This window comes from Lytechinus pictus, chromosome 8, assembly GCF_037042905.1.
Source record: "Lytechinus pictus isolate F3 Inbred chromosome 8, Lp3.0, whole genome shotgun sequence".
NCBI classification, from domain to species: Eukaryota; Metazoa; Echinodermata; class Echinoidea; order Temnopleuroida; family Toxopneustidae; genus Lytechinus; species Lytechinus pictus.
Genome location: NC_087252.1, coordinates 37,060,056 through 37,083,692, shown reverse-complemented (window position 1 = coordinate 37,083,692; position 23,637 = coordinate 37,060,056). Strand labels below are relative to the sequence as shown.

The 23,637-nt window shown below is 36.3% G+C and overlaps 2 protein-coding genes across 3 annotated transcripts in view; both read left to right on the top strand.

The window, feature by feature from the left end:
* The first annotated feature begins 25 nt into the window (after positions 1–25).
* LOC135155181 (paired box protein Pax-6-like) lies at positions 26–16,557 on the top strand. Of its 2 annotated transcripts, none has more exons than XM_064104022.1 (8): positions 26–297; positions 1,958–2,122; positions 11,785–11,940; positions 13,060–13,217; positions 13,727–13,895; positions 14,819–15,063; positions 15,381–15,554; positions 16,234–16,557. In XM_064104022.1, exons 1-8 carry the CDS (start codon positions 285–287, stop codon positions 16,534–16,536), a joined length of 1,383 nt encoding a protein of 460 aa, XP_063960092.1. In that variant the 5' UTR covers positions 26–284; the 3' UTR covers positions 16,537–16,557. The 2 variants fall into 2 exon arrangements, with proteins under 2 accessions (XP_063960092.1, XP_063960091.1); XM_064104021.1 differs by having other exon boundaries at positions 15,381–15,560.
* A 3,184-nt stretch (positions 16,558–19,741) lies between these two features.
* The window catches only part of LOC129266650 (uncharacterized protein CXorf65 homolog), an 11,732-nt gene continuing 7,836 nt past the window's right edge, over positions 19,742–23,637 (top strand). The window contains exon 1 of the mRNA XM_054904486.2: positions 19,742–20,187. Within this exon, the coding sequence (XP_054760461.2) occupies positions 20,163–20,187 (25 nt within the window). The 5' untranslated portion in view covers positions 19,742–20,162. The remainder of the gene's footprint in view (positions 20,188–23,637) is intronic.

Here is a 23,637-nt window from a genome sequence, read left to right as displayed (position 1 = left end):
CATTTCCCCGAGGCGCGCGCCACTCTTTTCAATAACTATCTCGTCTGCGATTGTCGAATTCACACATCAGTAACCAATCAATTCGTGGTAATTTCACGTCAGAAATCCGGCATGAACAATAAGATTTGTTTTCAGAAGCGTTTGAAATGTTATCAAGAAGAAGATGGTATATAAATTTCATCTTAGTTCACGATCACCACTTTGAAGCTCGTTCTGGACTCGTAGCAGGAGGTCTTTGGTTTTAAACTTGTCTCCGATCAGTTTTGTTGAGATTCGAACTAAGGATGGCGTTGCAAGGTAGGCCTAATAAAGGCTAATTACTAAATATTGGAAGTTAATATTTTGAATTTTCAAGCTATTCATTTTATAAATTCTGATTTCATCTACGATATTATTACCAATAGCCATTCAATAATCATCCTATCTGTTTCGATTCTACGTTGGAATTATATTTTACATGTATATTTATTATGCACCTAGTCTTTTAAATGGATATTTAACTATAATATACAGTTTTTATGTTCTCTTATTTTACAGTCAGAATATTTTTTATCGATTTCCTGTTTTTAAATTCTTTTGTTGCGTTATATCAAGATTTAATTTTTATACAACACAATGGTATTTAATGCATTTTGAAAAAAAAAATCCTTACACAATTACATTGACAGTTGAAAAATAATATTTATTATTTTTCACGAGTTTGGTGATATTTGAAATAACACTATTTTTAAATGAATTTTTAAAGCTGAAAATTATATTTCGGTAATATATAGTGTAATTGTCATTTGTCTTCTTTTATTCATTTATTTACTTATTCATTTATTTTTCTTGGTGTGGATTCAAAATTAAAACAACCAAAATCATAATGAGAATAGAAAAAATCCTTTTCTTTCGAGGACTTGTGTTGGATAACATATTTTTTTACAGGGGCGAATCCAGGATTTTCCAAAGGGGGGCACATTTTTCCGACGAAAAAAAATGACAAGCAAAAACAAAGGTCTTCACTTTCAAGGGGGGGGGGCACATCTCTCTTTTACTGGCATTTTTACACTACAAATTTTAATTTTGCTTCTCAAAGGGGGAGGGGGCGTACGTGCCGGCTCTCCCCCCTAGATCTGCCAGTGCATTTGTATTACTGTTTTCTACATCAAAACTGAATTTCGAAATAGATATAATTTTGGAGGTTAATGAACAGACTTTAAAACGTTTTCAAATAAATTTGACTTAAATCCGAATATAACACAAATGTAAAGGATTATTTGGGATCAGTATTCGAGTGTACAACAACAACATAAATCGTTAAAATTATTTTTTAAACTATCGGATGTGCGATTTAATTGGGAAAGGAGATTGGATCTTCTGTAACAGCTTACTCCTTTTTTTTCAATATTTCTAATTATCATTTTCTCCAAGTCTGAACTTAAATAAGGGAATGGCATAATCCGCTATTTCTGACATTGAATATCAAGGATTTTTTTTATATTCAAGGAATTTCCAATGAATGGAATTATCAGGTTTTAATGATCTTAAACTGCACACAGTATATAAAGCAGAATTCAACAACATGGACTATTACGTGTGTATACAAGTCATGTATAAATTTTATACAATTATGTTGGTTATGGATATAACAGTGTTCTTTGAGAGTTTAAAGAGAGTTCAAACAAAGTTTTAAAATATAAAAATCTCTAATAACTGTTTTAATGTTGATATATATATTTGAATGTTAATACTTCATTTAACATTTAAACAGTACCTGATCAATCCAAATGCCTGTGAGATGAGTTATAAAGCGAATTTACTGTGCGATGGGCTTTTTGCATGCAGCCCCCCCCCCCATGGACAGGTCTTAAATGCAGTATGAACTCAATAAAACAAAATAGCAAGATGATAAGTGAATTCCTTAAAAAAAACATGAATTTCATAATATTATTGCTATACATCCACTGTCTTCCAGGGAGTCTTCCTCCATATGGCACGTTCCTGCCAGCGGAACCTGGTCGTCTTACTACGGAGGATCTCCGGCGTGGTGTGGTCGGTATGCTCCCGTGTACCTCACGGGCATGCGACCTGACCCACCCACTTCTCACTATTCCTCAAGGCTATTCGGGCAAACTATTCGGTAAGTCTGGCGATGATGATCTTCACTTTTCCTTCCATATTAGGAAAGCAAAGCAAAATCTGGATAAAAGAAGAATTTACATTACAAAAAATTGTTAGTCATTGGTGGCTTAACATTGAAATTAAATGAACCCCATTTTTTCAGTAAATTGAATTTTCGCTTACAACGGAGAAATCAAAATTAACTACTTGAAATAAATTGATCAATCATTCTTCAAATCTAATCAATTTATTATTTATATTCCTCTTACCCTTTTAAATATTTTCTTTGACAATGTAGCGCGTGATGAAAAATCAAACAAATTCAGGTGTGGTTTTAAAAATAATCTTCTGAGTGATTTCAGCACTCATTTTATTTACCAAATAATAAAGGAAAATACATTTTCCACAAGCTCTGCTACTTTTATAATATGTTTTTTTTTTAATTGACTCGATTTGAGTGGGATTTTATGTATAGGGACAATATCATTTTTTACTACAAGAACCCAAATTAGACTTAAAGCTCGTGGATAGTGTTGGTAAAGGATACAAAAATTCCAGTTGAATGGATCTTTCCTATTGAATAACGATTGCTGATGATGATTCAATGCGAAATTGACAGAATTTCTTCTTGGAAATATTAAATTTTAAATAAACTCCGAGAAATAAAATCATTCTCCTCGGCTGAATTTCAAAGACAGTTCGCTGAATTTATGCGCACTTATATAGCGCCCACTTTCGTCCACGACTGATTTTTCCCCCTGTTAGTTGATCACTAGCCGTTCCACTTTTAGCAAACCGAAATATCCCTGCGAGAGCGTAGTCTGCTAATTCCGTGTACGCGCTCGTCGATCATTGTTCCTTAGTTTTAGCATTGCCTCCGTCGAGTTTCTCCCCCAGCGAGTTCGGCGAGGAGCACAGGAAACCGTTGAATTTTTGTTAGATGGGTTAGATAATTATTTAAAAAAATGTGGACTAACTTACCCCTTATGCTGTCCCTCCAACCTGTAGTTCACATGTTACAGTAGTTTATTTTGACGTTCATGAAAACGTATTAGAGATGAGTCTGTCAAAATTTTGGCTACAAATTTCCACGTGCGACAAGATTGGTTCATGGTTCTTGAAACTGCGAGATACATTATACTGCATGCTGCATGCGATGCGATGCGATGGACATTGGTCACGCTCGCTCAGCTCGGCGCTTCGGCCTGACATTCTCTCACGCTTTATCCAACTCTATGCATTCTGTTCATACACAGTTTTGCGTGTACGATGTGTTCATGTCTTTCACGTCATATTTCAGCGCATGCATTGGGGAAGGGAAATTAATTTGGAAGTGGGAAAAGGGAGAAAAGAAGAAAGGGAAAGGTAAAAAAAAGAGGATAACAAGTAAAGGAAAAGAAAGAACAAATGAGGCAAGGGAAACAGGAAATATAAGAATGGAACGAGCTAACATGATAGCAGAGGCAGATCAATTTCGCGGCCAATATCACGAATATGGGGGGGGGGGGGAATTTTTCACCCATTATTTTCCACGATCGACCGCTCTGAGTTGATTTTTGTTTCTTTCTTTCTTTGAAGGTGTAGACCTAACAGTCAGCTTTATTATTATAAAACAACATAAATGCAGGGGCCGCAGAATGGTTTTCAAAGTGAGGGGGGGGGGGGGCTGAGTCAAATGTTTTTTTTTGGGGGGGGGGTGACCATGCAAAAAATCACAATCAAATGGTCATTTTTACTTTTTGGAACACGGTTATGGAAAAAAGCAGGGGCTGGAGCCCCCCCCCCCCTCACTTCCGCGACCCCTGAAATGTATAATCCTATACGTACTATTCAATATAGTGCGAGTGATGCTCGAGTTAAAATTTTTCGTAAATGTCATATTTTATCCTGAAAATAAAACATCTAACTAATAACTATACTGCAAATACGAAGCACGAGCAGATTTTTTTTTCATATATATTCTGGCCTGATAAACAAGGGACCTGTTCTGATTGTAGTATTGAAGACGATACATAGGCCTATATAATTATGATGGCCTATTTCAAGAATGGAATAATGCGAGCGCGAAGTGCGGGCTGAACATTTTTTACATTCCAACAAGAAAATTGACATTCTAAGCATTAATCCTGAACTGAATAGGTATATAACTAGACAATACGAGCGATAAGCGCGATGGGGAAAATTAAGATTTAGAGCTAAAAACGGGACACTAGTTCATGTTTTGTAAGGCGTGAAGATGGGTAATTAGGCATCTTCCTACGTAATGCGAGCGGGAAGTGCGAGCAGAATTCTAATCTGAAAACTATTTCAAACACTGAAAATGAAACTGACTGGATGTGGATCGCACTCAATAAATGATTCAAGCGCGAAGCTCGAGCGGATATTTTTCGGAAATTATTCTGACCTAGGACGGGAACATTCTAAGGACATTTTGTCATATGAAAATAGAAATTATCTACCTATTAAGTGTCCCCAAGCGCGAGATGAAAATTCTTTCAATTATAAAAAAAGACAATATAGTTATTAGCAATTCATGAAATGTTATTGTTATTATCTTATTTATTACTCTAATAAGCCCAATAAGAGCGAGAAATTTGTTAATATCAATTTCTGAAAACTGGATATTCTAAGTATTTTTCTATTTATGAATAGAAGGCATTGGTTGATATATCTTTAACAATTAATGCGAGCGCAAATCACGAACCGATTTTTTTTAAATAAATTGTCATGAAAAGGGATTTTAAATAGTTTGTTATAGAGATAAATAACTAACCAATCGAAATGTGAGCGCGCAGCGCTAGCTGATAGGTTTTGACAATCAGAGCTGATATGTTTTGACAATCAGACCTGAATAAGAATATTTTGAGAATTTATTGTAAATACGAAGACTAGAGATTGGGTACTTGACAAATAATGCGAGCGCGTAGCGCGAGCTGCATTGATACTCGATCAGACCATAAACGGACTACGGCTGCACATTAAAAAAATCAATTTGTAAATCAAGCAACGTGATATTTTAAGCTCCATATCAGCCCACTGAGGATTATTTGTATCTCGATATCAAACATGCAAGTGCGAGCGAAAAATTCATATAGTGATATGAAAGATTCTTATTTTTTTTTGTATTTTCCAAGTCTTCTTCTCACCTTATTTTTTTCATTTGTCTTCCTCCTCTTTTCCTCCTTTTTTTCTCCTCTCTTTTCCCTTTTTTTATTTTCCCCACTCCTAGAGGGACCCGGGAACTTCGCCCTGGATCCGCGCTCGCATTATTCATGTTATTAATCTAGAAAGATCCCAAATTACTCATCCTTTTCATTATTTACAAAACATGAATGATGTGTCCCGTTTTAGTCTAAATCTCTTTTTTTTACGCTCGCGCTTCGCCCTCGCATCAATAGTTCAGTGATATACATATCCTGTTTACGTTTACAAAAAAGCTTAGAATTTCCCTTCTTTAGGTAAAAATGTACTTCTATTTGATTATTGAAATATGCAACGCATTCATGGCTAACTGCAAGACGTCCTTGACAGGTGCATGGTTCCTTTTCGATCAGATCAAAACGTATATTTAAAATTTCTGTTCGCAGTAATTATTTAGTTGCATATATACACGATTCGTTCAGGCTCACAAACATTGCCCAGAATACAAAATTAGCTCGCGCTTCGCGCTCGAACTATTTATATAAGGCTTATGAGATTATTAAATATTTATGTTGATTTATAGGAATACAGCTAATGGACTACCCCTTCAAATAAACATACATAAATCAACTTCGAGCGGCCGATTGTGGAAAATGTGACTGAAAAATCCCCCCCCCCCATATCAGCGAAGCTGGATCCGCCCCTGTACCCAACATATCATTTGTAAATATGCCTCTATAAAGGAGCTATATACAGTTCTTTACTTGTGTTTCTGCTCAGACTCATTAGAAAGGTGCAAATTGGAAACTTGAAACTGATCATGCATCCAGTGCCATTTGGCCAGGGTATACCAATCATGGTACAAGAGCGATTTATATAGTTTATGGCAATATCGAATTGGACTGTGTCAGGCAAGGTCGCCAATTATAGTAAAAAGATTCTTATAAAATTTTACGTTGTGAAGAAAGTTAAAAAATGGTCACTCGTTTCGTGTTAGATGTCAAGTAAGATTTTTTATTTATTGGAACGTGGAACAAAAGAAAATGTATCATTCTGGATTTTGAAATAAAAATTGGTGGAAACAGCAAAACAGACGGGCCCATATTTTATAATGGCAATTTTCGTACATTTAGCTCTATTGTGCAAGACTCTCTTACACTGGGGAAATGAAACAGAATATATGATAAATGACCATGCATGAATGAATGAATAAATGCATACAATTATTAAAGTAAATAAATAAAAATGTATGTCTATGAGCAATTTTCAAAATATACCTTGGTCGCCCCCAGCCCTGATCCGCCAATTTACATGTGGAAAGAAAAATTATGGGAAAACTGGCGTATATGCTGTATTCTCGACCGCTGGTCTTTCTCACATTCATAAAATATTTTGGGAATAAGTTTTGACTTTATAAAATTATGAAGTCAGAGATCTTTTCATTACAAGAGATTCGTACTTTGTTTCGTTGACAAACAAAAATTACACGTTTTATACAGCCGAAGGCCAAATACTTGCTCGTGCAGTATTATTTTGTCCACCCTTATGCGATTGGTGAGGTTGGGGGGGGGGGGTAGGCCTATTGGGGAAGGGATAGGCCATGCAGTTGAACAAATAGGCATTTTCACAAGAAAGTGTGTGTGAAGAAATAATATTACTTCAATGCACTATGAATTATGATGCAATTAATTTAGGCCGATATCGCAACATGTTTGTTTTGGGTTTTTTTGCTTTTCTCTCACTCATAACAGTCCGAGTGACAATATATATCCGGTTATTCATGAGGGACGTGTATCGTTTGGTTGTCAAGTTAGAAACAAAGAATTGCAATAATAAAGTTTGTCAGACTAGACAAATTCCCAACGACTCGTTCCCATGCAGCTCGATCCCCACCCAACCCCCCTCCCCTACGTTCTTTCTTTCTCTATATAATTTCTTTCTTTCATTGCATTTTTTCCCCTTCCCGTTCTTTCACCTCCTTTTTCTGATAATGACTTGAAAATCGATCAGTGCTTGGCTTGTAAATCATTGTCCCTGCCATTTTTTTTGCATCTCTCCCACAGTTCAATGTTTAATTAAAGGTCAAGTCCACCCCAGAAAAAAAAATGTTGATTTGAATCAATAGAAAAAAATCCAACAAGCATAATTTTGAAAAATTCATCAAAATTGGATGTAAAAATGAGTAAATCAGTATGGCATTTCCAAATTTCACATAGCCTATATTTTTCACAAAATAGTTATATGCACAACTCAGTATTATGCAAATGAGAGTTGATGATGTCCCTCGATCACTACCAACCGCGTAGCCAGGATTTCATTTTGGAGGGGGCGGTAAATGCACGCGAAGCGTGCCAACACTTACAGAGCGCGCGAAGCGCGCTCCCTAGGGGGTGGGTGCAGGGAGGGGGAGTTTCCCCCTCCCTTGCAAAGCTTTTGGTGTTTCATAAATTAAAATGAAAAGGAGCCGTCTCTCTTGTCTTTAGTACCTATATATCAGCTCCAATTCAGTTGACTATATTGTGATTTTGAACATTGTTTTCAAAAAAGATTGTGAACGCACAAAAAAGGAATACAATGGAGGAAATTAAAATGATAATAACCCCGTGCGAAGCGCGGAAACTAAAGCGTTTTATCAATTTTTTGCCATGAAAAGGGTCCCGAGAAAACGGTATTCTCAAACACATATTGGATACTTCCCTTGGAAAGATCAGATTTGATTACAAACAATTTAGCGACAGTGCATATCTTTAACTCGCAAAACAGAGGAGAAGAAGTGTATATGCCGGGAGGAAGATATTCCTCCCCGCGCAGAACAACGAAACTCTGAAATTTCAAAGGGCAGACTATTCATCAAATGCAGATATCTCCAATACCCGATCGGCTCTAATTAAATTAATTTTCTAAGATTATCGAACTTCATTACAAGGAAAATTAATAGTGCGCAAAAAGTTGAAACTTCTGTGATTTATTGAAATTATATAAAAAGGATACCTAATTTCTTTGACTTATCCTGAAGCGCTTCATTTTGAATTATAAAGAAACTTTGGTGTCATTCAAAATTTCAAACTGAGGGCGCAAAACAGGACAGGAGATGAATGTGCAGGGAAATGACATGAAGTTTAATAGAATTTGATAAAAAATATTGTACTTTTTTATTTAATAAGATACGAATTTTATACCTTCCTCTTTTTAAATTAGGAACCTGTTTGCCCCAAAAATTATGGTTGTTTAGTAATGAGCTGAAAAGCGGGAGAAGTTGACTTTATGGAGGTGACGGCAGAAATTGATATAAAGATTTCACCCAACCGGAGCCGACCCGACCAGAAGTTGCGCGATCAATAAAAAAAAAAGATAACTTCATATACTTCGGCCTAACCATGCCCTAATGTATACATTTGAACTTTACCCGGCAAGAAACACATATATAGCTGAGGTAGAAAAACAGGGTTAGAGAAAGGGTGGGGGGAACAATGGAGATCTTCAATATTGTCATTTAACCGCGCGCAGCGCGGAAGCAAAATTCATATATAAATCTAGAGCAAGAGTGAAGGAGTTTCTCTTTTGAGAAAAAAAAAGAATAAAAAGAAAAAAAAAAAACTCAAAGCTATACCTTTCTTCCCTTTCCTCCCTTCCCTTTTCCTTTTCTCCTCTCTTTTTTCTCTTTTTTTCTTTTTGGGGACGTTTTTTTTTTTTGGGGGGGGGCGACCGCCCCCACCGCCCCCCTGGCTTGTTTGAATTATATTTCAATTAGAGATTTGAAAACAAGGACCAACTTGACTGAACCATAGATATAATCCTCAGCGGTTATTCCACATATTCAGGAAAAAAATAAAATTATGGGGAAATATATAAAATGATATCGAGGCCCTATATCGACGTTACACCCGACCCACATTATTATTTTTATTGTTCTTTTGGTAGGCCTATTTAGTTAGTGAGATAGTGGTTATTACCATGTGAAATGGCCATATTATGGAAAGATATACGATCAAACTGAATAACATTATTTACAGAACTTTATCCAATAAATTACTTATTCCATAGGATAGCCAGTTTTCTGAAACTCGGCATGCTGAGCTGTATACTAGGCCCATGGTTTCGATTGAATCAAATTATCTCGGGACACGCAGGATCTCTCCATGTACATGACCAGTGAACTGAACTCTTCATGACCTTTAGGAGGCCCGGTATACAAGATCATTGCATGCAATGTATCTGTTGACCTTATTACGTAACGTCTCCACACGCACTACATAACACAAACACACACACTCATACCGTACACCCACGCACAAGTGAATGAAATTCCCGGCCAGTCCTACTGCATACACAGAACATACATCCAACGTGCACACTGTACTAGTCTACGAATTCAGACACAATTAACCCAAAGACTGTTTATATATCATTTTAGTGAGAATTAAATCAATGCATTTCCAAAACATAAACAGGATGCACAATCTTGGAATTTTCTTTGAATGTAAGGGTTCTTTCTGTTGGTTTCATTTTCCTTTCTTTTCTTTTGAATCATTAGAATCGTAAAATAAAATTTTTTGTCAATCTGAAACAACATGAGCTGAGGCTAATACGCGGGAAGTCGGAGAAGAACAAAAAAAAAGAAGTTTTTCCAATTCTAATTCTGTGCTGTACGTTATATTCATTCTGATTTATAAATTGTTCCAGTGTTATATTAGCAATCAGAGAGCAGATACTTATTTGCAACAGCTAATATCGTGGTTGCATTTTTTTAATGGGGAAGATGGGACGGTCGAGGTTTGTTATAATGCAAGCGGCCCCCAGCCAAGGGCAAGTTCAAACTTCAAGGAAGGTATGAATGAGGTACGTACTCCTAATATCGATCAAGGCTGTTTAGATCTAAAGTCTGCTCTGCCGTTCGTTGTAATGTGATGCAATCATGCAAGGAAAGTCTGGAAACGGCAATGTATCTACGACTATGAGCTTTGTAAAACCATAGAGCTGTAATAGCTCTATGGTAAAACTGATTGACAACGCAATTGTGTAGCGAGGACTACATTATCGTTCTCGCGTAGCACACGCACGGCAGAGGCGGTGGTGCGCACTTTGAGTGTCTGCATGCAGCTACGTTTCAAAAAGCTGGGTATCCCGACAAAGTAAAATCCACACATGTAAGAGCATAATTTATCATGAAAAACACCTTTTCATTTCATATCATCCACATCATGACTGTTTTAGGACATACACATTCATATAATATACAAATTAATTAGAATGGTGACATGCCGATTTTGAGGAATTACCAAAACTATCCACCCTCTTTAATGTATGTGTAAAACTATATATTTAACTAATAGAAGTCATGTATATGATGATGACGATGATGATGAGGTGAACCGATGATGATGATGATAGTGGTGAAGAGCATTTTGTATAACGCCATTTATTTGTAAAAAAAGGCCTATATTCAAAGGCGCCGGCTCCCCAATATGTAACACATTATTCACAAAGTAGATGGAAAAGATGTGTCTTTGGTTCAGATTTATTTGTTAAAATCACGAAATTGGATTGGTAGAGCATGTCTTTTGCAATGGCGAAACGAGACCGCTCACCCCCCCCCCCTCCAAACATGAAGGGGCCAGACCTGAAGCGCGAGCAGTCTTTTTTAAGCTGCTAGCGAGCGAAGTGATCATACAGGAATCGATATTCTATTATGATAGATTTTGATAAAGTATTCAGAAGATTATACTATATTTCATCCGAACTTTTTTTACGGTTTGCTTGACAAAACTCCAGTTGAAAATTTAACAAATTCTGGTTCGTGGTTTAATATTAAAATCCTATGCATACTATACCCTAAGTTATTCTTACATAGAGGGCCCGAAAGCAAGTGCCCAAGTGTATGTCAGTTAAATTACAACAAGTGGAAAAACCCATTCTTTTTCTTGGTAGAACTAATAAGTTTATACTGTCACAATTGCCTTCCAAAACATTGGTTTTGATATCATACGAGCGAGCTTAGCGATTTTACTTTTTATTTTTTTCATGTTTAATTTTTATTTATTTATTTATTCATTTATTTATTATGATTATTTTTTTTTTTTTTGAGTGAATATTAGCATTTCATTTTCTTTGGGGAAGCCAATTTGGGTCCCCATCCTTAAAAATAAACTTGGAATGTATTTTTTTTTTACACTGGATTGACGCCCATGGGCTGATTTGACATAAAAAAAACAACTAAATAATATTCTATCCAGTTATAGATTTGTCAATTTTCGGCTCACTCTCGCTGCTTTCCTGCATTTTTGTGCAAAATAGTGTACTATAAGCGATGCAAAAAGGGAGAAGAGATACTCTTTCATCATGTTCATGTGACCCCCTAATACTTGAATAACTTATCGTCGCATAAACATATTCGCCCGTGTCCCTATCCAAGCCCTAATCCTCCTCCGAAATTCCCTTCATTACATCACTGATCACCAAAGAATGTTATTTTATCGTGGAATTATTTCAATAAAATGCAACGATGAATGATTATTTTCTCATTTTCATTACACATCCCAGGTCGGCTTTACGAGCCCTCGCCTTCCCGTACCGGGGCGATAGGGGGCAGCAAACCAAAGGTAGCCACTCCAGCCGTAGTGGAGAAGATTGAGAGTTATAAACACGACAACCCAACAATCTTCGCTTGGGAAATCAGAGATAAACTCGTGGCAGATGGTAAAATTATGGTATTTTATTATTTTTTAGAACCCACTTTAAAATAATTGGCTAAAATGGTAAATGTCTTGGTTAATATGTGCCTGACCAAAATTAATAGTCGTATAGAATTGTTAGAAATATTACTTGAGTGATCGTTTAATGATCAAATGTATTATTAATAATGATTTATATAGCGCACTTTCCGTCTTAATTAGATGCCCAAGGCGCTTCAGAGCAAATAAGATAAGAAAAATATGCAAGTTCGAAATTTAATAATAAATACATATTAAATGATTGTCTTCAAATTTGGCCTGTTAATTAATACATATCATAATTTCTTCACTCCTTTTGGTTTGACATAATGCCCCTTTTTTTAAATGTCACTAATCCATTTTATGAGTTCATGATAATGCAAAAATTAAGTATTTATCAATACCTTTAGTTTCGTCTCATAACCAGTTGGCCTAATATCTATTTCATTTTCATTCATTTTGCCCAATTAACACTTAGTCAAATTAAACCGAACGGTGTATGGATTAAATGGCTAGTGGACCAACTGGTTATGAGACGAAATGGCAATTAGACCATATGGATAGTGGACAAAGTGATGGTAGTCCAAATGATAGCAGACGAATTAGCAATTGGACGAACTGAAAATAGATCTATAACTCGACGCTTCGATGAATGAATGGTGCCGTACTATATTATTGAATACAAATATTACGATACTGTATATTATGGAGTTTACTTTTAGGACGATATTTTTGGGGACTCTTTTTCTCATGTTTCTACTTTTGTTTGTTTTGTTGTTGTCTGTATTTATTATTCAATTCAATAACATGCATAATCTGACCCCCAAAACTATTTGAAAATAACATAACAAATTTATTACAGCTTGGCAGATACTTTCTGATCAGTTTTTAATGGCAAACGGATAAAAGAAAATAATTCGAATACTTCTTCTGCGCATGTGCGAACAAAGTAGTACTCTGTCTGATTAATTTCAAATGCATTATATTTTGTCGATGGTACTTTTAAATTATCCTTGTCGATATAAATTTCATCATGTGAATGGAGTCTTCGAAATTTCCTCCTAAAAAGAGTAATATTGTTATTTTTTCTTCTATTTTTTAAAAGGAGTTTGTACAACATCGACAGTACCGAGTGTGAGTTCCATCAACCGGATATTACGTAATAGGGCTGCGGAGCGAGCTGCAGCGGAGTACGCACGCGCAACGGAACAGGCTTATCTCCGCGCGTATCCGGAGTTATGGTCCGGATGCCATGGATCCCAAGTAAGTGAGCTTTGACACTTTTCATCGTTTATTTATTATTTATTTATTTTTCAACGAATCCTACCTTAGAAAGACCGAATTACTTTGTCAGGTTTGTGTTGTTCTTATAGTTATTCACATGATGCCGATTCCCCATTAGCATACATATTAAGCAAAATATTGATGTTTATTTCATATATAAAAAAAATAATTGGATATTACTATAGCCAGCGTTTATCATTTTCTGAGATAATCATCAAATTTGTGCTTAAAATAAGTAATTAGGAAAAATATACCAGTATATATTATATTTATTTATATGTATACAACTTGTTTGAAAATATGAATTTGATTTAGTTTTAATCACAATATCTAAAAACATATGCCAATGGTTCAGCATAACCAAAGAACTGTGAGATAATTTATATAATATATATATACAAATATTTATATATATTTATATTGTGAATTAATTGAATATTGAAAAGCCTCCAGTTGATTGTTAAATCTCTTTCTTTTCGTTTAAACAGCTTTTCAATCCCATGTCCATGGCTCAAGCTCTGAGAGCAGATAAAATGAAGAGAACGCCATCTACATCAGAAACCAGTCATTCTCCTCCTGGGATTTCGGGTCAGAGAGGATGTTGTTCTGTATCTCCCCCTTCTTCTATCGATGACAGTTTCAGATCGAAGGAAGCAGGTTAGGATGATTTTTAATTGATGATGACGATAATGATGAGATGGAGGCTGGTAATGATGATGATGACGATTGCGACAATGACGATAATGGTGATGATGATGGTTGTGATGATGACGATGATGATGATGACAATGACAACGATGTAGGTGATGATGATGATGACGGTGATGATGATGATGATGATGATGACGACGACGATGATGATAATGATGGTGACGATGATAATGACAATGGTGATACCAGGTGCTGCTGATGATGATGGAGGGAGGTTGTGTTGGTATGACCGGACAGGTTGGCCCGGTGGTAGAGTGCCCGTCTCATGAACGGGAGGTTGTGGGTTCGATCCCCGGCCGAGTCATAGCAAAGACTTTAAATTGGGACCTTCTGTCTGATTTGTCAGGTGCTTAACGTATGAGAATGGAGAAGGGTTATAATAACGTGCTATGTTATGTAGGGCCCGCCGGAAGAACAGCTTACAGATAAGAGTGGCTACTCTGGCTAAATAACAGTTATTATGATGATAGTCAGGATGATAATGGTGATGATGGTGGTTATGATGATGATGATGATGATGATGGCGTTAACGATGATGACATTGTAAATGCTGAGGACAACGATGACGACGACAATGATGACAATGATGATGATATTGTATCTGAATAGTAATCATGATTGTTGTGATAATGGTAATGATGATGATAATAATGACAATAATGGTGGCGGTGGTGGTGGTGGTAATAATGATGATGATGATGATATTGATAATGCGGGTGATGATTGTGAATACGGATATGATGATGAGGATGACAAGCATGATACCATGACATAACCCAACAAAATTGATTAATCGGCTGTCAGATTTTAATTTCCGCATTTCCAAATTTTGTACTTATATCATCTTCCACTATTTTTTTTTCCATCAGAATCAATACCGTCGAATACCGAATCAAGGGAGCCGAGCCAGAACGTGATCCACGATGAGAAGATTGACGATTCCACATCCGACGTCGCATTCGTTCCATCATCTTCATCTTTACACCTGCCTTCATCGTCGTCGCTTGACCCGTCATCTTCGCCTTCATCGTCGTCGTCGTTCTCGATGGATGATTTCGTCAATATGAGTCTCCTTGATTGTCACAATGCAGCTGCTGCAGCAGCGGCTACTGAGGTAGGTGAAAAGACTAATCCTATTTGATCTAATCCCCAATTGGTCTAATCCCTGTTTAGGTTGTCTCCACCGATCCCACTTTTTCTCATTTCAGTTTGATCTTATCCCACTTAAATTGAGGTCATTCTTATTGATTGATTGCATTTATTCTTTTTCATTCCAAAATTCAACAAAAGTTACAATGTAAGGCAAAACATACTTTTCAATGAAGACTTTAAAAATGTAATTAACAAAATTGTGTTAAATTAAACTAAACCAGAAATATGAATACTCAATGTCGCTCCTTTTCTTCTTCTTTTTGCCATTTCTTAATATAGATGTCAATGGCGGCTGCGGCGGCTTCGGCAGAACGCAAGAAACTTAGACGCAGCCGCACGACATTTACGCAAAATCAACTGGCTGTGTTGGAGAGCGAGTTCGAAAAGACACACTACCCCTGCGTGAATACGAGAGAGGAGCTGGCGTCCAAGACTAGCCTCTCGGAAGCCAGGGTACAGGTGAGAGCCTGTTTGGGGCTCTTTTCTTACTTTTGACCCCCTCTGGAAATTTGTTAGGACGATCGAGAACTCACCTGAAATATCACAAAGAAATTGATATTCAATTTTATTCTGAGGAAAACAAATCAGATTGACGATTCCTCTTGCAAACATTGTTTCGTAAATGCCAACGTCGTCATTTTATATATTTTCAAAACTGTCAAAGACATGCCCTGCTATATAGTAAAGGATCTCTGTTACATGAACACAACTGTTATGTCATTTATATACAAACTCTATCCACCTAAAAAATCAGATTCATCATAATTGACAGATAAGTGAAATCTGATACATTTACCGGAAGTAATACACCAAATATATTAAAGTGAAGGTACCACGCAAAGAATGTACTTATAAAACTATAAATGTTTTTGCTTATTTTATCAAAAGTGAGATAGTTTTGTATTCCTGCCTTTGTACTGTTATCGGCGTTTCTTTTTTTATTTTTGCACAGAAATATCTGTTCCGTCAATGTTTCAAAGCAGAAATAGTATAATATGCATAATTCCATCTTAGTTAAAAGCCAGTAGGACCTATATCATACCATGTAATATGCACAATGGAGTAAGATCTAAAGTCTTTAGTCATCCTTCATATCAAGTTAGTTCTATTTTACTTTGTTCGCTACTTGCAGGTTTGGTTCTCGAACCGTCGCGCAAAATGGCGCCGTCACAAGAAAGTGCCTTCTACGGCCATTCCTCACCAGGTCTCCCTCGCACATCCTCTTCGCATGCCACTGTCTTCATCATCACCATCCGTGGCAACGGTGGGATTGCTATCCCATCCCTACTACCAATTCTACAGCGCCCTTCAGCGACCAGAATCCTTCAGGCCTATTGAGCTTGGAGGTTCCAAACTGCTCAAGTCTTCCCGTGTGACGTCAGCCTTCCAACCTGTGACGTCAGATCTTGTTCGACAGTCCCCCTCATCTTCCTAAAATCTATATATCTTCCAGTAAGAGTAAGAAAGTTAAAAAGTCTTGTAAGCATTTTTGAAATGCTACCCAGGGAGGGGAGAAAGTTTATACATTGTGTAGGCATGCCAGAATCTCGGGATGATTATAATATCCGTGAAGCGCTTAATTTGAGAGGTCGTTTCCGATATAAAAGCAGATTGTTATCGATACTATTAAAGTGCAATTTATACACATTTGCTTGTAAATGGTTAGGAACTGTGATTCGCTGCATATTTATGACGTGGGTTTTTTATTTTATTTTAAGCCTACATTATGAAGACAATTTTTCAAAGACTTTGTTTGTGCAAATAATGAAGAAAGCATGCCTGTAGAATGGCATGTAGAGGTGTAGTGGCTAAAGGGAGAAATCTCCGGACTTTGAACCACAAGGTCCCTTCGTAGCAATCACGTCATTTGAAAAGGCGTTTATCTTCATGTACACTTGCCACTCTCCACCCAAGTATAGGAAATGGGCACCTCGTCGGAAATTCCTCGACTGCCATAGCGTCTGATCAGGGTAGCCGGCGTAATGGTATAGAGGGACACCGTGTCATATGTTTTTGAATCCATGATTTCGTATATTTACACTTTCGAATGTTCTTCATTATTTGCCTAGGGAGCGATGATAGGCCTGCTGGGAGTGCTTCAGCATCCCAAGAATTTTCTGGGGTGCTGCACCCCCTGGAAATTAGGTACATGTGACAAAATGGAGAAATATTACCAAATTGACATACATTTTTTTGGGGATAGAAACCCTGTTTTTCTTTGCTTGTCAAATTTCTTGGGACAAAAATGACCATAATTCTTTTTTGTAGTGACACGCACCTCTTTTGTTATCTTTTTTTTTGGGGGGGTTGTCAAATTTATATCAGTACCCCCTGTAAAAAAAATCGTTCCCAGATCCATGTCCTTCAAGACAGACATTCAAAAGCAGTTGTGTATAGAAACAGGCAAGACATTTTGGCGGGAGACTTTCATACTTTATTCATTCCATCTATCTATTACATCTCCAAGTCTCCAAATGCACGATTTAATGTATATTTCCATACCTAAACATATATAGGCCTACTTCATTAGAATGAAAATCAGTGTCTCAAGATATCCCATTGAAGGTATATGTTTGTGCAATTGGGACAGGATGTAAAATAGACTTATGATATTTTCATAGTAACAGTGATGATCGGGTAAATGTTATTTCTGTGTGCGTTGAAAATAAGTTTCTAATAAATCATGCTAAGTGTTATTCCATTAATAAATGTCAATGTATTATATTCTGAAATGTTTCAATCTATATGAGTGAGTGAGTATGGATGAGTTGTTCATCATGAAGTATGCATGCATCATTATTTGGGTTATTTCATTGAACTCAATATCTGTAGAATCATACTTTACAATAAACATTATTACAGTGATTTAGAATAAATTCCAATCGGCTGTGCTGAGTGGCCAGGCAAACTCTTGATTAAGATTGAAATACGGTACTAAAGATATATATTTCATTCTCAAATATAATTGCAATTCAAATCTTACAGATTAAAATTTATAAATTCGATTTCTCATAAACCAAAGCCGACCAGCATGACCAGGATTTATTTGAATCCGTGTAATCTAGAATACCAGTATCAGAAGCACAGATGTATAGAGTGAGGGGGGGGGGGTTAAATCAGAAAGAGAGAGAGAGAAAGAAAGAGAAGCGAAGAGAAGGAGAGAGAGGGGAGGGGGACAGGGTTGATGGAGGGAGAGAGACATGTTAGAGAAGAGAGACAGAGAAATATATATATAAAAAAAGGGATAGACAAGATATAGGGGAGAAAGAAGGGGGGGGGGGGGGGGGCCTTTTTTCAGCATCCAAAAAGAGAATGGATGGAACTCATAAATTAAAAAAATATTTTAGCCTATATTCCCGTCCATCAATAGATACTTAAAAACACATACACACACCCCCACACACATAAAGAAAAGTATATGAATTGGGAAAGCAAATGGTTATTCAAACAGTATTATAGATAGAAAATAAAATGGTAAATGGGGAAAAGAGAGAAAGAGAAATAAGGTGACAACGTATACATAAATGCATGAAAGGCCATGGAAAGGGGGAAAAATAAAGCCAAGGAGAAAAGATTAGAAGAAAAAAAAAAGAAGAATAAGGAATACTTAGAAGCAAGGAGTAAACTTGAATTGATAATTAAATTGAGTAAATTGAAAGAAAACAAAAACGAACAAATGAAAGAAAGAAAAGGTGAAACACCAGTGGAAAAAAAGACGATTTGAAAATAATACTTAATAGCATGGTATAAGATATAACTAAAAGGGGGAAAATAGCAAGACAACTGAAGCATGGACCTAGATATTACATGTATGGAGTAAGCGACTAATATAAAAAAAAAATGGAAAATGAGCGAAGAAGTCTCGATGGTATTCATTTGGAGGAACAGTGTAGAGAGAAAACTTATAGCAAAATGAATATAGACCGAGAAGAAACAAAATTAAAGAGTATGTCATTTCAACGCTCTAAAAAAAGATTTACCCCCGGGGGTTTACCCAATATTGGGTAAAATGGGAACATGCATGTTGGATGGGTAAAAAATATACCAAATATTTCGTAAATTTAACGCAATGTTGCATGCGTTGAAATTTATCCTTAAAACATGCATTTAGCTTAATATAGCCTTGGCATGGGGCAAAGAAATGCCCGACAAACATGCATGTTTCCTTTCTTCCCACTATTGGGTAAAATTTTACTCAGTGTTTTTAGAGTGGACGTTTATAATTGTGGTGTTATATCATGTCATATTGCTGTCGCCATGAGCAAAATGAACAATTTGGATCATATTTTTTCACTTACAAAAAAGCCAAGTTAACGTACGTATAATTAAAATTCTAGACACATGACCTCGTCAAGGTAATTAATTTTTTAAAGTACCTCTAATAATCGTCATCTTTCAAAACATCCTATAGGAAAAAAAGATATAAAAGACGAACCGAATGAATTACAAATCAATCGATAAAGAGACGCCCCTTTGTTCAAGTTAGAAATCGATAGATTTTGTATGAAAGTCCCCCACAACCCACACAAAGCACTCCTTTTCTAGGCGCTATTACCCCCTGGTAATTGTACACTTTGGTATTGTGCATTTCTTGTTAATTTGTTCAGCGGTGCGCGGTGGAAACATGTGTAATTCTATTCAAAGTTCGAACTATTATTATTACGAGTATGCGGCAGATGCAGTATAAGCTCGCAGACGACCCACATATATTTTTTTCTGACTGTCAAACTCGCGGTTTAAAACAATGCTATTTCCTTAGTTAATGTTATGATTATTATGACGTTGATGGCTCGGAATTGTGATACCCTACGACGATGAGAGCAACGGGTTTCTGCAAGCATCGGAAATTCCAATTGGCAAAATGATTTCATACCGGCTTTTTTAGTGTTTCCGTGAGCGATTCAACGAGAACAAAAATATATAAGTTTTTTGCACCTTTTGCGGATTTATTGGGTGTATATTCTCACCGGGATGAAAGGACGATTACTTTATTCTGACTGATCTTTTCGAACAAGTTTGATCAATTTTACGACTAGGAGTTTAAAGAACTGATTTGGCATTATGTTTATTACAGTGAAATACGGAGGTGAGTGTATATCAAGATTAGTTGTTATAATGATTATTATCGTTGTTGTGATTATTTATTTATCTATAATAATAATGATAATAATAATAATAATGATAATAATGATAATAATAATAATAATAATAATAATAGTAATAATGATGATAATAATAACAATAATAATGATAATGATAATAATAATCATAATGATGATGATGATCATTATTTTTGTTCATATATTATTATCATTATTATTATTATTATTATTATTATTATCATTATCATTATCATTATTATTATCATTATTATTAATTATTATTATAACCATCATCATTAATTATTTATATTATCTTGATTATGGTTACTAATATGATTAGTATCATTATTGGTAATTTCAGTATTATTATTACTACTACAACTCATTTGTTTTTTTAACGGAACATTTTATGTGGGGAGGAGGGTTTTCAACTTTTGATTCTACGTTCAAGATAATTTTTACTGCATTACGGAATGCATCTCTCCATTGGCGGATCCAGGGGGGGGGGGGGGTGGGGAACAGCCGGCCCGTGCCCCGCCCCCCCCCCCTTGAGAAGCAAAATTAAAATTTGTAATTTAAAAATGCCATTAGAGCATAAGTGTGTTCCCCCTTTTTATTACTTTTTTTTGGCTTGTCTAATTTTTCCTCGGAAAAATGTGCCCACCCTTTTGGAAAATCCTGGACCGCCGCTGTATCTCTCCTTCTTGAATATTAAAATATTTAGAATAAGTATAAATCATTTTGTTATATCATCAGAACAGGGTAAATATATATATATTTATTTGAAGGTGCAATAGAACTTTCACAGCTTTGAATCTATCAAAATTCATCATAATGATTATGACGTAAATCATTATCGTCATCATCATCATCGTCGTCGTTGTTATGATCATGGTCATCACCATCGCCATGCATCAGCACCACCAAAATATCAATCAAAGACAAATAACGTGCATTTCCTTTCTTTTATCTCTCTTTTATTTTCCCTCATTTTTTTTTTGCTTTTCACCTCTTTTTCACTGCTAAAACAAATCACGGGGGAACTTAAAGGGCCCTTTCACAATTGGAGGTGCGACTGCGTACAACCGTTGCGATTGTGCGCAACATATATTGTGATCAAAATGATCGCGAACGATCGCAAGAGCGATTGTGAAAGCCCCTTTACGGTCTCATTATACGCACATGAACGGTAGGCTATATCTAATTTGTACACTTCTCTGCTGCTCAGAATCCTCGAGCAAACAAGAGAAAAAAAAAAACAATTAAGAACAGAGGGATGAAAAACAAATATTTGTGAGCGTATTCCATATCACATCCTGGCTTGATATGTACACGGATATATAAACTTAATGAGAAATACGTTGTAGAAGCAATGGTATTTGGCGTTGGTAGGCAATATTTAGGTATTATAGGAGTACATGTTTACTAGTCAATCAAGATAGCTTGTTTAATTTGGAGGTATTTGTTTTCGTATTCATTATACGTCTCCCCCTCTCTTCCAATATATCTCTCCTTCATTTATTCTCTATCTATTTCTACATATTCCATCCCCGCTCTTTCTCTTCATATCAATCAAGATAGCTTGTTTGAGTTGGATGTATTTTTTTTCGTATTCATTACACGTCTCTCTCTCTCTCTTTCTTCCCCTCTCTCTCCCAATTTATCTCTCCTTCATTTATTCTCTATCTATTCCTACATATTCCATTCCCGCTCTTTCTATTCATAGACGACCCCTCCGACCCCCTCTCTTTCTCTCTCTATCTCCTTTCCCCTCCATCCCTTTACATATTGCCTTGCCCATTCTCACTCTTTCTTCCTTTCTCTTTCTTCTTTGTTGTCTACTCTTTTGTAGTATGCACCCTTCTCTTTTACTTCCATTTAACAAGCAATCAACAATAACGCACCTGTAGGTTATTTACACGAACCTATCCTTACTCCTACCAATGGGGTTCCGAGCAAAGAGTACGTCGGTACTAAGAATTTTGCACCTCTACCATTAACCTACATACATATATATAACCATTTTTGAACCTCCCTAATTAACCTACTCCATTTATTACTAAGCAATGTTGACTTGAACCTCCAAAATAATCACAATCGCTATTAGGTAATACGCACTCTCACCATTAACATACCCGAGCCTCATAATTTCAAAGCATTTTCCATCCAAACATTTATAACCTACCCAATCATTACGAAACATTTTGTACCTCTCCATGTTCCTACCTTAACCATAAGAAATAAATTCAAACAATTTTGCTCCCCCATCATTACCAAGCATTTTACCTCCACAATTCACCTACCCCCCCCCCCCCCGCCATAATCATCAAGCATTTTTGCACCCCCGTATTTAAAACCTACACAGCAAAAACTACGGTGTTAACCGGTGTACATAGAGGACCACACCGGTTATTTCACACCGGTGTTAAATTTACAGTGTTAGTTTAACACCTATAGGTGTTATAACAACACCTTTGGTTGTTACATTTACACTCTATGGTGTTATGTCCAATCTCTAGGGTGTCGGTAATTTCAACACCTCAGGATGTGGTCCTCTATTAACACCAACTGGTGTCAGTTTTAACACCACAGTTTTTACAGTGTACCCCTGTCATTACCAATAGTTTTGCACCCCCACCATATCTCATCATTACCAACCATTCTGTACCGACCCCTTCATTAACCTATCCCGCCCCCATAATTAACAAGCTTTTTGTACCTCCACCATTAACCAACCCAAATCATTATCAATTATTTTGCACCCCAACATTAACCTATTCCAATCAATACCAAGCAATTTTGAACCTCCACCATTAACCTACCCCGCCCCATCATTACCAAGCATTTTGCACCATATCCTATTCCGCCACCAGTTACTAAGCATTTTTTCAAGCCATCATTAACCTCCCCCCATTCTCCTCAGAAAGTAGCTGTTCTTTGTTCATTCTATTCGCTCTTGAGATATTTCAAGAGTATTTTACAACACTTTAAACAGCGATATCACAAAGCACTTAGCAAATATAACGATCAAGCCACTGAATGTTCAGTATATATGCGGACAAACAGGGCAGCCTTTTAAAGGCGCTCCTTCCCGAGAGCCCATGGAGACTTAAACTATTTAGTTTGTAATGAAAACCTACAAGTTTCGCCTTGCGGGTAAAAATACACTCTTTTCTTAAATCGCCTTAAAATGCTAGTTAAAAATAGCACTCGGCTTGCATTCTGACACCAGCTTAAATGCTGGACTTAATAAGATTCAAAAAGACAAGATTAAAAATAGAACAGGCAATTAGTATATTTAAAAGAGTATCTCAAGGCGTATCTTTAAGTGAATATAATATCTGATAATTGCATGGTCACAGCATTTAAGAAGGAAACCAGCGAAGTTTTAGTATTCCACGAAAAATTCCCGTTTAGCCTTCCATTTCTATTGA

Bases quoted from the DNA above. Each gene is read 5' to 3' on its own strand.
- LOC135155181 (XM_064104021.1), top strand. The intron at 13,218-13,726 runs GTAAGTGAGCTT...TCGTTTAAACAG, and splicing joins CCGGATGCCATGGATCCCAA to CTTTTCAATCCCATGTCCAT. The intron at 15,561-16,233 runs GTGAGAGCCTGT...CGCTACTTGCAG, and splicing joins TCTCGGAAGCCAGGGTACAG to GTTTGGTTCTCGAACCGTCG.